The sequence below is a fragment of the Perkinsus marinus genome (genome assembly GCF_000006405.1).
Source record: "Perkinsus marinus ATCC 50983 genomic scaffold scf_1104296969090, whole genome shotgun sequence".
Taxonomy (NCBI): Eukaryota; Perkinsozoa; order Perkinsida; family Perkinsidae; genus Perkinsus; species Perkinsus marinus.
Window position 1 is genome coordinate 515,787 of NW_003202922.1, and position 13,832 is coordinate 529,618.

General features: G+C 47.9%; 4 protein-coding genes across 4 annotated transcripts; all 4 read left to right on the plus strand.

Annotated features, from left to right (window-relative positions):
* Positions 1-775: 775 nt before the first annotated feature.
* On the plus strand, positions 776-1,584 carry Pmar_PMAR003002 (conserved hypothetical protein; the record flags this gene model as incomplete). Its single annotated transcript, XM_002768166.1, has 4 exons — positions 776-857; positions 974-1,093; positions 1,263-1,387; positions 1,513-1,584. 4 exons carry the CDS (start codon positions 776-778, stop codon positions 1,582-1,584), a joined length of 399 nt encoding a protein of 132 aa, XP_002768212.1.
* A 311-nt stretch (positions 1,585-1,895) lies between these two features.
* Positions 1,896-4,338, plus strand: Pmar_PMAR003003 (Nonspecific lipid-transfer protein, putative). The gene is made up of 12 exons (XM_002768167.1): positions 1,896-1,990; positions 2,036-2,112; positions 2,154-2,271; positions 2,315-2,437; positions 2,719-2,829; positions 2,895-3,000; positions 3,045-3,157; positions 3,298-3,460; positions 3,658-3,785; positions 3,828-3,945; positions 3,992-4,136; positions 4,197-4,338. Exons 1-12 carry the CDS (start codon positions 1,929-1,931, stop codon positions 4,247-4,249), a joined length of 1,317 nt encoding a protein of 438 aa, XP_002768213.1. The 5' UTR covers positions 1,896-1,928; the 3' UTR covers positions 4,250-4,338.
* A 1,346-nt stretch (positions 4,339-5,684) lies between these two features.
* On the plus strand, positions 5,685-8,134 carry Pmar_PMAR003004 (pyruvate decarboxylase, putative). The gene is made up of 4 exons (XM_002768168.1): positions 5,685-5,851; positions 5,900-6,298; positions 6,377-7,005; positions 7,055-8,134. The coding sequence occupies exons 1-4, from the start codon at positions 5,734-5,736 to the stop codon at positions 7,721-7,723; spliced, it is 1,815 nt and encodes a 604-aa protein (XP_002768214.1). The 5' UTR covers positions 5,685-5,733; the 3' UTR covers positions 7,724-8,134.
* Positions 8,135-9,461: 1,327 nt separating this feature from the next.
* Positions 9,462-10,658, plus strand: Pmar_PMAR003005 (conserved hypothetical protein). Its single transcript, XM_002768169.1, has one exon. It carries the CDS (start codon positions 9,482-9,484, stop codon positions 10,298-10,300), a length of 819 nt encoding a protein of 272 aa, XP_002768215.1. The 5' UTR covers positions 9,462-9,481; the 3' UTR covers positions 10,301-10,658.
* Positions 10,659-13,832: the final 3,174 nt, after the last annotated feature.

Genomic DNA, 13,832 nt, shown 5'->3' on the forward strand with positions numbered 1-13,832 from the left:
ACGAAAAATATTCGAAGGCGCTCTAAGGCCGGCAACTTTACAACGTGATTGTGTGTGTCTCACTTGCCCGTTTCTTCAACTTCTCGGTTTCTCTGTAGTGTGATATCAGTGTCTCGTTAAACATTGGAGTCTGCCCTTCGTTGTCAATGACCGGATCTCGCCAGAAGAGAATTTCACACTAGTGGATACCTGAGAAACGGCCCGAAACGGGAGCCAAAAATCGGAATTGCGCCGAGAGAAGTAAAAGACATTCACGTGATTTGGGATCGAACTCCCGACTTCCCGATACAGCCTTTCGCAGCGAAAGTTTCGCTCTCCCGGTCGAAGCAAAGGAACCTGGATAAAATCGGTTAGATTAACCAACGGCAAGCTTATGCGCTCAAAAGGTGCTCCTATCCTTATGGCGCGCGCTAAAGCGCGCGCTCACTTGTAGTTTCCTACATGAAGTTTTGCGCTCAGTTGTGTTGCGCTCGGTCGTGATTGCGCTCAGTTGTGGGGTTACGAAATGCAGGGCACTCGGATCGAACCTGGAGCCTCTGCTGTTCCATATCTTGAATCAGTGTTGGCTCAGAGTGCAAGCTTACTTTGCTACAGTCCGGACTCCGGATGGTCAGCACAATTGTCAGCTTGGGGGTGCTGCTTGGTAGACTGTTGAGAGTTAATGAGCGTGTACTCGTGGCTCGTCTAATCTACCGTCTCAGACGTATACAACGAAGTTGTTTAGATCACTATGTCATCGTCTGATAGTAGCAGTCCCTCGCCTGCTGTGGTTACCATGCTCGAGCAGCTTCAAAGGGCGGCTCTAAGAGCTAGGGACCAAGCTGAGGACGTGGGGGATGATATCAAGGTTGGAGGAGGTAGTTGGGCTGGTCAACACTAGACATCTCACCTCATTGCCAACTCGTCATCAATGAGACGATTCCCATATCGATGAGACCTATTGATTACTTTCAATGAGTTCAACTTTGTTTAGGTCGTCCAGCAACTCCTAGGGCTACCTTCGACCGTATCAAAGTAGGGATGCGTTGCCAAGTGGAGCCCTATCAACGACGAGGCGAAGTCGCCTATATCCAGCCCAACCATTGCGGTCTAGGTAGCAGTCTGGGAGGCTTACAACGTTTGTCTAGGATGGGGTGGTCGCTCCTATGTCCACTGTGATACACCTGCCTCTGACAACCGATGACTTAGAATTTTCATAAGGGATCATGGCAGATTCCTCAGGCATTCTATGGAAGGATGACTAGTGTATTGCTGATGAGCAGGTACCTGGGTTGGAGTTAAGCTGGATGAGCCCTGTGAGGACCCCAGACAAGACGGCACTTTCTTAGATGGCAAAAGATATTTCGAAACTGATCCTGGATATGCCTTATGGACCAGGCCTGAGGCTGTAAGTAACAATTCAGAACGCCAATCGGCTCGTACATAGTTGGGATATGTAATCTATCGACATGTTGCCATGATGTGCTGTTAACTGCTGAGCAACAGTGAGAGTAGTATCAAATTGTTTGGCAGGTATCTTGTGGTCCCGAATTCACCCCTTACGATCCCTTCGCCGATCTTTCCTCATCGAGTGACGAAGAGTAGTTACTGTTTCTAACGCGTTATATTTAGTTTGAGTACTATCACATGTCGCTGATTACCAGGATGGTTTGGTGCGCTTTGGAATGTCGGGGAGGTTAGTTCAGCACAAGAGTGTCATGCGATTGTTCGCGGTATCTATAGCACCGCGGCCTCAGGGTAGACACAGTACGCTCTGTCTCACTTCAACTGACAGTCTAGGCATCTTCTGGACTGAACTCAGGTGTTCGCATTTATTACAAGTCTGCGTTCTTATGAACTCTGTGAGGTTTCTGGGTGCTGGTTAGTGAGCGGTCGGTCAATGATATCATCACTGCGACTTTAGGTAGAGTTGTGAACTTTTCTATAGTATGACTAAACCTAAGGTCTACGTTACTGGGGTAGGCATGACCCCTTTCATCAAACCTGGAAGGTGTGCCACCATGAGCGACTATTATTACTCAGAGAATCTTCTCAGGAAAGATATAGACTATGTCGATCTAGGGGTATTGGCTATACAAAGAGCCCTCAGAGACGCTGGGATATCTGGTCAAGGTAGGTGTTTAGTAATAACATGTCTAGCACTAGTCTCCCAGATATTGATGCGGCATATGCTGGATACGTGTATGGTGATAGTACATGTGGTCAACGAGTCATCTATCAAGCCATTGGCTGTACCGGTATACCTGTTGTGAATGTAAACAACAACTGCAGGTAGTTGGTCCTCGTCGAAGGTCTGCAATATTGCATTGCTCAGTACTGGGTCGTCGGCTATGTATCTAGGGCGTCAGGCTATCCTGGCCGGCATGGCCGATGTATGCCTAGTCGTGGGGTTTGAGAAGATGGAGAAGGGCAGCCTTAGTGCTAAATACACGGATAGGTGAGTCTGATCGTCACATACTACCCGCTTTGAATGACCTGAGGGGGATGGCGATAGCCTCTAGGCAAGGCGTAGAATGTGTGTGTCCGCCTCCAGGGATTGTTGTTCCCGACTTCCGTACAGTGCCCTTGGTCTGTCAATGGAAGGGGTCGCCTATTGAAATCATCACAGAGGGGTTATTGATTATCAGTCCTGATTGTTGTTCCAAGTTGTCCGTCGCCGTGCATGCTCTAGGTGGAGGTTGACGACCCTGTGATATTTGAGTGGTCTGGACATTTCAGAACGGACCCTCTTGATCGCCATATGGTAGAGATGGCATCTATGCGTGGTTTCGCAGCAGCACCAGGGCCTCCACAACTCTTCGGCAATGCTGGTATCGAACATATGGAGAAGTACGATTTGTTTTGCATTGCTCACTCGAATCATCCATTGTTGATGTACTACATGTGTGTTGTAGGTACGGTACAACAGAGAGACAACTGGCATGCATAGCTAGCAAGAACCACAACCACTCTGTCAACAATCCCTACAGTCAATTCTGTGATCATTACACAGTTGAACAGGTAGTAGTCTATTCTTCGGTAAGGGCGTATCAATCTTTTATCAGATACTTGCCTCCCCGAAGGTCTTTGGGCCTCTCACTAAGCTACAATGCTGCCCTACCTCTGATGGCGCTGCTGCTTGTGTGCTGATGAGCGATAATGCGGTTAGGAAATACGGGTATGTCCTAGGTATTGAAAAGGACCTGCATTCTCACAAATTTGACTGCAACATGGGTTGTGTGCGGTCGAGAGTGTTGGTTAGAGGGTTTGTAGCGTTTCTCACCTGGCAATGCTCAATATCACTTATATCTACTTTAGGTTAATCGATCAGTCCGTGGAAGTATTGGGTATGTCTATGGTAACCGATACACCGGCTACCTTTACTACCAAGAGCTGTATGGATGTAGTAGGCAGAGACATGACGAGGAAGGCCATAGCAGGGTTGTTGGATCAAACTAACCTCAGGATGAAAGACTTCCAGGTAGACACGTACAAAGGGGACATGCCCTACTAGCATCAAGGATCATCAGGGGGGAGGACAAGGCCCTCGTGCTTGGTTGTTGATCCCTATGTCTAGAAATGCATATCAGTGAGATGGAAACGTAGCTAACGCAAGTCATTACATATATGGTTACACAACATTACGCTGCCTGTGATATTGGAGGTTATAGCCGATAGGTTGTGGAGCTTCACGACTGCTTCTCTGCCAATGAGCTGATCACGACAGAGGCCCTTGGCCTCTGCAAAGAGGGACAGGCAGGTCCTCTGAACGAGCAAGGCAAATTCACCTACGGCAGGGACAACATGTAAGGTTACTCCCACTCACCTCCGAGAAGTGTGCATGGTAGTTGTGTGATCAACCCTTCTGGAGGTCTCATCTCGAAAGGCCATCCTTTGGGTGCCACGGGACTAGCTCAATGCTGCGAGCTCGTGTGGCAACTCCGTGGATGTGCTGATAAGCGTCAGGTGATGAGCATGTATACAACAATAGGGTACAGTGAGCCCTTCACAGGTCCCCGGTGTGAAGCAAGCCCTTCAACACAATCTCGGTCTCGGAGGGGCCTGTGTTGTAGCTGCATATAAGAAGGCTAATAGTAACCCACCTATTAGGGCTCTGCCTAGTGATCCGACTATTCTTCAAGCATGGGAGAAGGAAGGTGCTAACTTGTTGGGTCTCGATGCTTGGAGCATACACTTATATGTTGCATCCCATTCAGGTTGTCCATTCTCAAGACGTCCAACGCTGATGATGGCCAGCAGCAAAATGTAGAAACTCTGGTTCGACTTTAGATATCTCTGGTTCGACGTAATCGACCAATTCTCATGACGCTTCTTTTGTTAATCCCATCGGGAGTGTGAAGTTTTGACATTGACCTTTGTGTTAGTCATCATAAATTCTCGATGGATGATGTTTTCGAGATGCCACTCAAGCATTTACTATTTTCCTGAATATCCTTCATAGCATATAACGCAAGTGGACCAAAAGTTGGTACAACAATGTCTTATTATCACGATAGCATGTATAATCACCCTTGATGTTGGAAGCGATGGAAGTACTTAGTCTTATCAGCTATAATGGATAAATTAGACGATTGAACTCCGCCAACTCCACGATGATAATTCCTGAGTGTCAGTTCAAGATACCCACGTGGTCGTCCTCTAGCTCACCTATGCGTTGTCCAGAACTGTCTCGGATCCCTGATGTTTCTAACCTCAATCATCACCTGCTTGCATGGAAATTAACCAGGTCTGGTTCATGATTGTTAAGGAACTCACGTCAGATTTATTTCGATCCAATGGCTTGAACTTATCACCGGGTAGGCGAGAACGGTTTGCATTTGGACGGTATCTAGGAATTGTAATATGCATGAAAATACGCTTGCAGAGATTTGAACCTACGCGCAAAGTGGCTTGTTGCTCGCACCGCAAGAGGACACTGGCTCGTTATTATAGTCAGCACGATATGTACCTGATCATAAAAGTCGAATAAATGTATCACCAAGTGACCTTACTGATAGGGAAAGCCGCGGTAGATTGCGATCTGGTGATCCTTGGCCTCAAGGGCACAGCTAAAAGCCCTCCGGCAGATTGGAAGACCTATTAGCAACGGATTTCGGTGATCCATGCCTAACTTCATTTCCAATACCCTTTTGCATGTTGAATAAGTTGAGCCCGGCTCAGGGTCGGGAAAGCTGACTTGGCCAAGGCTGACCATACTCTTGGGATGCCCCGGTAGCTTCTCCATTGCTGATACACTCGTGCTCCGAACTAACGCCATTAAGTGTTGGTAAATGGCAGACTGCTACTATCAGAGCAAGAAATGATCTGACGTTATGAGATGATGACGTCTGATGATGACGTTGAAGTCATGAAGAACTATTCACGATGTCATTCGTACTATTCCAGTGAAGGCTATAGTAACAGTAGGCTTAGATTAGCAGCTATGAAGTTCTCCCTCATATCTGTGGACTAACAATCAGTCATTAAGTGGCTCCGGTAGCGTTTAAGCTCCTGTATAACGAATAGCCTGTTAACACGAGACCAGCTGAGATCGGGAGGGTTGAGTCTGAGTCATCAAAGTCTCCATCACCAGTGAGTGAGAGTAATCCTTGCCGGTTGCCGACTTTGAGTGGTAGAAGAAGGATTGTGTTTTTGGGCGAGCGAGATCGTTCTTGTGTTAGCGTCCTCCACGTATACGACCAATTTTGAAACTTCGACAGTCGAAGTTTGTCTGCGTATTCAACCCGTTTATACATGATGGAAGATTCTACTAACAAGATCTGCAGTCAGGTGTTGGACTCTATGGAGTACACACCAGGCATGTCCCTTGATGATATGGTTACTAATACCCCATGCTTGGGCAACATGAAATGTAGGAAGACTTGAGTGCTCCGGGTTATGCACAATGAGATCTTCTTAGGTACTGACGCCTTTGTTCGGTGTTTGGAGGCAGAAGGAATTAAATACATTTTCGGTATCCCTGGTGAGGAGAATCTAGACTTCCTAGAGTCGATTCGTGTGGCCGAAAAAGAGGGTCGGATTAGGCTCATTCTTACGAGACATGAGCAAGCAGCCGGTTTTATGGCTGCAACTGTTGGTCGGATCACTGGTCAGCCCGGTGTCTGCCTATCAACCCTTGGACCTGGAGCTACCAACTTCTCTACTGCTGTCGCTTATGCTAAGCTTGGTGGTATGCCTATGTTGGTACTCACTGGGCAGAAGCCAATCAGACATTCAAAGCAAGGACAATTCCAGATCGTGGATATTGTGGACCATTTCCGTCCTATCACCAAATCCACGAAGCAGGTTCCCGATGCAGGTAAGAGGGGTCTGCAATAGGTCACAGCCCCGATATCCCCGTATCGTTTTTCGTTGTTACTAGCTCGTGTTTGATCAGATGCCATCCCATCACTTATCCGAGAATCTGTACGTGAAGCGCTGGAGGAGAAGCCAGGTCCGGTGCATATTGAGCTCCCCGAGGATATCGCCGAGCACATTCTGGGTCCTAACGAGTATCTATTCCCCACTGGAGATGTTCGACGACCCGTCCCTGATGCCAAGGCGATTGCTAAAGCCGTTGCTCTAATCCACGCCGCCAAGCGCCCCCTCCTCTGTATCGGTTCGGGATGCAATCGTAAGCGCACCAGTAAGATGTTACGTAAGATCATTGACGAGACTGGTATCTTCGCTGTGAGTACGCAGATGGGCAAGGGAGTTGTCGATGAGACTAGCCCTCACTTCCTCGGCGCTCTGGCCCTCTCCCAAAACGATTGGGTCCATACTGCTGTTGACTGGGCCGATCTCATTGTCAACATTGGCCACGACTCGGTAGAAAAGCCACCGTTCTTGATGAAGCATAACCAGAAGCCAATTGTTATTCACGTTAACTTCTATCCAGCTATAGTGGATGATGTCTACTTCCCTCATCTTGAGGTTGTGGGGGATATTGGTAATGCCGTATGGCAAATATCCGAGACTTTAAAGAGCATGCCCAAGCCTCACTGGGATTTTGCAGTTTTTGAGAAGGTGAGATGGGACTGAGTCGTACTTATTGAACGAATGATGTATCTATTAGATACGCGAAGTGGCACAGAGAAGGATGCATCACTCTATCTATACCACTTCAGATGCATTTCCTATGGACATCCGTAGAGTTGTTAAAGATGTACGTAACTGCATGCCGGAGAACAGCGTCGTTTGCCTCGATAACGGCATGTATAAGATATGGTTCGCCAGATTATATGAGGCTCGGGAACCTAATACTCTTCTCCTTGATAATGCACTGGCCAGCATGGGAGCCGGGCTCCCTTCGGCTCTAGCGGCCAAAATGGTCCGACCCGATCATAAGGTCGTTGCTGTCTCTGGAGATGGTGGTTTTATGATGAATTCCCAAGAGTTGGAGACTGCTGTCACACTTGGTCTCGACGTCATCCAGATCGTGCTCAACGATAATGCTTATGGTATGATCGAATGGAAACAGAGTGCCTCTGGAATGCCTAAATGGGGTCTACAGTTGAATAATGTCGACTTTGTCAAATACGCCGAGGCATATGGTGCTAAGGGGTATCGTGTCACCAAGGCTGATGAGCTCACCGAAATCCTCAGCAAGTGTCTCAACGAGCATGGTGTCCATCTCATCGAAGTTCCTGTGAACTACGAGGCCAGTAATCGTACTCTCAACGTTGACGTCCCTGACCATGTTAAGGAGCTGAGGGAGATTCTCAAGAAGGAGTTCAAGTATTAAGTGCTAGCCGTTCTGTGGTGATTCAGAGTGATAAAGGCCTGATAATGGGCAAATAGAATTTTTTTGTCTACCCTTCTATACTACTATTCTCACCACTGCTATTACCACTACTGCCACTATCACTACCGAAAACTGCAGTCGTTAACAACATGCCAGCAATTATAATTGGAGCACCAGTCTTACGCGTCATATATATCGGTTGTCAAATACAATAGGATTTATTGGCAACAGGACTTGTGCAAGAGCGTCCAGCACTTTCATTACTTCTGACCTCCTCATTACCGGTATTAGGCTATGGCGATACTATTAAGCGTAAAGCATTGATGTTTGCTGCACACTCGACTAGGTCTACGTCCTGAATCGGATAGTAACTTCTCCTCCGGTTGGCGGGCCCTGGTTGTACCCTACAGCACCTCCCATATGATTGACATCTGGTTCTGAATTCATCATGTGCTCGAGTTAACAGTATCAATTGAGTGGGAGGATTGAATATAGCGGAATCTGAAGGAGTTGCCATTCTGCGAATGTTGTGGCCGACGTTCATCTAGTCGGGCATCGAGCATTTCATTCTAGGATCGCTAGAGGAGGTTGTAGCATCATGCTCATTTTCCTGGCTTTCGAAAACTCCCCTTCGCTGGGACTGATCTCTGGCGCACGAGGTTGACGAGACAGAGCCCACACGAAAACAGTCGATTCGGCCATGTACTCACGTATTTGATCGGCACTCGCGAATTGATCGGTTCTCTTTTCGATCAAGCACATTGATTCACACGATATCGGTATGGGGTATCATCAATGTCATTCCTTATTCAATGATCATATATCACCTTCACTTGTCACTGGGAAGAACCACACTTGAGCCCATAAACAATACAACGTGAAGACGAGTTAGGATCCGACCACTGTGCAGAGAGCATCAATGACTTTCAACTGGCTCATCCTTTCACCTGTCGCACTTACAGTCAGTGCTCTGGTGATCAGAAGGTGAAGGGATTCCAGTGAGTATAAAGATTGGTGTACGGTTAGATGTAGACAGCAAATCTGGACTGATGATGCACACTGTACATCGCACACTTGGTCATGATTGTGAGCGTTCAGCAGTCGATCTGGGCAGTTCTATTCGCAGCTTGTTATTTATGGGTCCCACTTGCGGAACTTTCTACACTAAACTTTACATGAGCTATTACGCGATAGGCTATTTTTGCTAAATGTTTGATCATGATGTCAAAATTTGTCAGTTGAACTGATTCTCGAGTTCGTCACACTTGTCGGTTCGGGGGTTGTAGTGACCAGAACGTCGACTGGTACTTCAGTTCAGCGATGTCGAACTGGTGGTATTTTAATCTCCCCGTAACGGAATCATTACGTCGTACGTCTTGACGAGCAAGGAGTATAAATTCATACTATAAATGGTCTAACGACTTCCTTGCTAACGCTCGTCCGCGGGCTGCACGCGTGAGCATTGCAAATCCCACAAAAATTCCGCACACTACGCAAGGACAGGGATACTGGGGAAGGACTTATAGACTTCGTCTACCTGGCCTAACACAGTCGCTTTACACGACAACAGCATAGCTGGTATCGACTGTACCAGGGACAGACCAATCGATAAGAGGAATTACAGTTCATTCTATCACACTCATATTCATGCATTCAAACTAGCCTCAATCATCTTCGTGCACATTTGGCGAGCGTGCTCAGCGCAAGCTTGCGGTGTGAACGTATTTTCACCACCTTCTCATAGTTCAACCTCCCATCATGCTGCATCTTATCCCCATCCTATCGATCCTCGCCATTGTTAAAGGACATGGCTGGATAGAAAGCCCTAAGGCCAGGAATGCTGTCGCTGGTCCCGACAATCACTACTGTCGGCAATGCGGTAACAGTGGTGGAACTGTTAATCGCATCAGGGAGAAGAACGCCCCCTTTCCTGATAATCATGATGCTGAAGGCACTCACGGCTTGTGTGGTGATCCCTTCGAAGGGGGAGGTACAAATCTACCCCCTCCCGCTCAGCAGACATACATGCAACAAGGTCCTGTGAAGGCTACTTACACTCAAGGCCAGAATATCGTCATCGAAATGGACTTGACCGTCCATCACTGGGGCCACTTCGAGTACCGCATTTGCGAGGGTGGACTGTCTGGTCAGAAGTACCCGACCCAGAAGGCTGGTCAGGACTGTCTCAATAAGAATCTTCTCGTGAGGCCTGACCCCAAGAGCCGTCCCGAATGCCGTAATGCTAAGAATATCGACGCCAGCAACTACGACTGTCAACCGCTTGACACAGCTCACCCGGAGAGATGGTACCTGCCTCCACAAAGTTATGGTCCTAAATACAAGATGACTTTCAAGTTGCCGGATGACCTCACTTGCTCGCTCTGTACTATGCAGTGGAACTGGATAACTGGCAACTCTTGTTTGGTGGATGGGTATAAGGAGTACTTCGCCAAGTTCAAAGAGGAGTACCCTAACATGGACAGCTCGTGGGATCAGTCTAACTCGCCCAAGGACAGTTGCGACCTCGCCAGGGATGGCGAGCAGTTCTGGAACTGTGCCGATATTAAGATCCAATAGTCTTTTGGAGGCATGCGCTTTGCTAGGACACATCTTCAAAATGCGATGGGCCCATCGCTTATACCCTCCACAAGAACTACGCATCTATCCCCCCCCCGGTCTATTCAACATCATCCTCATCTCCTTGTCACAACTACGTTATTTGTTCGTGCCATCGATTGCGATGGCGGCTTGTCCCGTCGTGGAATTTGGAACCCCATGTTCAGCACTATTTTCCCTTGTTACCTCGATTCGACGAGAGAGCTATTATTTCACCGGTGTCCGATTGCATCGTGAGAGCGTCACAAGTATCCCACCTATTATCTTGATGCTACACCATCAATCGATTGATACTAAACCTTTTTCCATTTGCTGCCTGGATGGCTTATCGAGTCTAGTATACTTTCCGCTGTGAATTGGAGGGTAGGAGTGCTCCCAGGTCATGCTTTGAGGTCGGAAATGATGCCCCGGGTTTGAAATTGAAGATTATCCCCTGACGTGGATAGTCCCTGTTCAGTAGCTCTCATGATCTACAAGAATTTCCCCCTGATTCCTGTCAATGTTGCACGGATTTCTGTGGAGCTGATAGTATTGCTAGTAAGTAACAGCTATCAAGTTATCGCAGTTATTGCAGCTGACACACTTAAAGACCACCGAATGGAACTGTGCCTTGATTGGTCCTGAGCGCCTTGCGAGCTGGGCGTATATCACGTGTACATAGTGATCTTGCTCTGCGCCAACTATAATACAGTATTCATCTAACGCAAGAGACGTGGCTGATACGAAACGCAATCGGTTATAACTCAATGCATGATTATCGCCGAACCCTAGATGGAGTTACAAATAAATCATACAGTGAATTAACTCCTAAAGCATTATCTCCAATGAACACATGATAGTTGGGGCCAGTCAAACATACCTGAAATCTCTATACAATGTTCCTCGATACTAACAGGTCCACATACTCTAATGTTCACATCTATCTGCGGGCTTCCCCCATATACACAGCGGGAAGGCATGTGACACGCTCGATTGGCGATTTTCTCTACTTCAATCCGCTGTAATTGGGGACGAGGCGACAAATTAACCTGTTCACCGCCGTTAGGGCTCAAAAGTATCCAACTTGCCTCGAGGAAACCTCTCACCCATCGTTACAGATATGGTGAATTTAGCGGTTGAACCAGGGTCTAGGACTGGTTGTGTGGCTTCACGATTAGTCGCTTGCTGGCATGGCAGTGCGACACTTCCCCGAGGATTCACTGCGATTATTGTATTGTCCCTGCTGTCCACCAACTCAATCACTCGAGCGGGAAGATCCTCAAGACACGCTTGATGGTCGAGTCCGAGTGTAAAGGACATACCTGATCAAGGAGGGGTGCAATGCAAGGCCTCAAGATGGAACCATTACGAAATGCTTCGGCCTTCCATGTGGCGGTGCCGACATGCAGGCGTTCATCAGGACATTTACCTGCATGGACTAGGCGGCCAATGACCACCCAAGTCTCGTCCTCCTCGACATATCGAGGGTTAACCCTGTAGGAGTTGATACTCTCGAAGTTAGATTCGACCAGGTCCTCATTATCGTCATTAACCGTGTCCACTTCACAAATTCCTACTTGACAGTCGCGCTCCTCTCCTGCCGTCCTCTCCTCCACTCTTTCGACGGTGTTGATGTTGTAGTCTTCATCCCACATATGGTTGGTCTCCCAACTCTCACAACAGTACGAGCAATAATGCTCATCTCCCTTGACACTCGTCATGCACAGTGGAAAAGCTCGGGGTGGCTCTGATAGTAGCAGTTCATTGCAACCAGCACACAAAGTTCCACACAATCCTCGGAGTAATATACTTTCCAAGTCAATCCCACACGCATGAAGATGCTCCATTGCAGCTAGGTAAGTCCGATACCATTCCTCGAATGCCGCTGTTGTCAGGTTGTCAGCTCGTTCTAGAGCAGCACGGCTGATGTATTCTGGCATTTCGTGAAGTTGCCAGCCGGATGATCCACTAGAGCCGTCAGTATCGGGCTCATTGTTCACTGCTTCTAGAGTGCTGGTACAAGTGGACAGTGTGGGGGAGCGACACATCCATTCATGCCAATACCGTGTACGCACCCAATCAGCCGACATGTACATGCCATACCTGAGTCACTCAGGCTGAGTGTGGACTCCCAGTGTGAGCAAGGCCTAGCACTCACGGGAACGACCAAGAGGATGGGCTCATCCCTAGCGTGATAGCAGGATCAACAGCGCATATTCCAACATAGCCTGGTAACCTCGCCCTCATCGTCAGAGCAAATGAAGCTAGGCTCTCAGGCACGTTACCTATACTGGTACTGAGGAGGGGCGCTAGATGGAGAAGATACATACCATCGATTGAGGCCAGTATCTTCTCCAAGACCCAATCACTAGGCTTAGTCTCTGTACTGTAATGAAACATCTTGATATCATCCTTACCTAGAGTATTCCACTCAATGCTCGTATAGAAAGGGCTGTCCATGCAGTGAAAATATAAATGGTGTAATTGGAAATTGTACCTGCTGGAAGGCTGGCATGCGCAGCCCTAATGACGAATTAGCTAACCTGCAACTTATATGCCTCCATTGTGGGTAATACCGAGAGAGGTAGTCCTGCTCGGGCCCATTGCAATAACAGTGTTCGGGATGAGTGTCGTCACTGATCTCGTCAATCATCCCCTCTAGCTCAGATGTGTCAGGCGTCAGTAGCATTATACCAGCATTAATGCCTGTACTGTTACCCCACCTGACCACTTTCCTCAGCGTGCCTCATATAAACTCCTCACTGACCATCCTCTAGAGTACATCCACTCAGCTCGAAACTCGGTGCCATGCTGAGGCTGCCATGCACCCCTCTTCATCGCAGCTGGTGCCTCCAAGTCAAATAGGTCGTCCATGTTCTTAACACAGAGGGTGTCGGTGTCTACTAGAACTATCTTGGTATAGCCTAGTTGATCCAATTCTAGACATCGTAGTTTGGTGAATACCTACACAAAACTATCCTTGAGAATAGAACTCTTGTCAGTGACAAACTAGCCACTAGCTGTTCTTACTAAGTCGAATCGACTGGACTGTTCCCCTGCCAACAAGCGTGTGCAACAGTTGATGTAGTCAACAGGATGAAGTTTGGTGAATACTTGTCCGAGACACTCGAGGTAGGTCGCTGGGACGTCTCTGGTATGGACCAACTGGCCGACGAGTGAATGGTCATGGTCAATGAGGCTAGTAGCTCGCCTACCACTATGTCATGAGCTGAACCCATCGAGCGGAGGCCCCAACCACAGACAAGAGCTTGCAGGAAGTAGCTAGGCTTGGTACCATACAGGACAGTAACGTAGGCATAACGAGAGGGTGTTGGCGGGCTTAACAAACCTAGGGACATAGTAAGATGTTAAGAAGAGGACGATATTCCTGTATCATGATGACCTTCGAGGCCTTCTCCTCCCTCAATGGATAGTGAATGGCAGTCGATGTCAATAGATAAAGGCTTCCGACAGCATGGGCATATCCCGCTATAGCTGAGCACATCACTCTGAG

Excerpts from the sequence above, each read along its gene's own strand:
- Pmar_PMAR003003 (XM_002768167.1), top strand. The coding sequence starts at position 1,929 with ATGACTAAACCTAAGGTCTACGTTACTGGGGTAGGCATGACCCCTTTC. Across the intron at positions 2,113-2,153 it reads CGCTGGGATATCTGGTCAAG|ATATTGATGCGGCATATGCT; the intron begins GTAGGTGTTTAG and ends CTAGTCTCCCAG. Across the intron at positions 2,272-2,314 it reads AATGTAAACAACAACTGCAG|TACTGGGTCGTCGGCTATGT; the intron begins GTAGTTGGTCCT and ends TGCATTGCTCAG.
- Pmar_PMAR003005 (XM_002768169.1), top strand. The coding sequence starts at position 9,482 with ATGCTGCATCTTATCCCCATCCTATCGATCCTCGCCATTGTTAAAGGA.
- Pmar_PMAR003004 (XM_002768168.1), top strand. The coding sequence starts at position 5,734 with ATGATGGAAGATTCTACTAACAAGATCTGCAGTCAGGTGTTGGACTCT. Across the intron at positions 5,852-5,899 it reads ATGCTTGGGCAACATGAAAT|GTACTGACGCCTTTGTTCGG; the intron begins GTAGGAAGACTT and ends AGATCTTCTTAG. Across the intron at positions 6,299-6,376 it reads GAAGCAGGTTCCCGATGCAG|ATGCCATCCCATCACTTATC; the intron begins GTAAGAGGGGTC and ends GTGTTTGATCAG.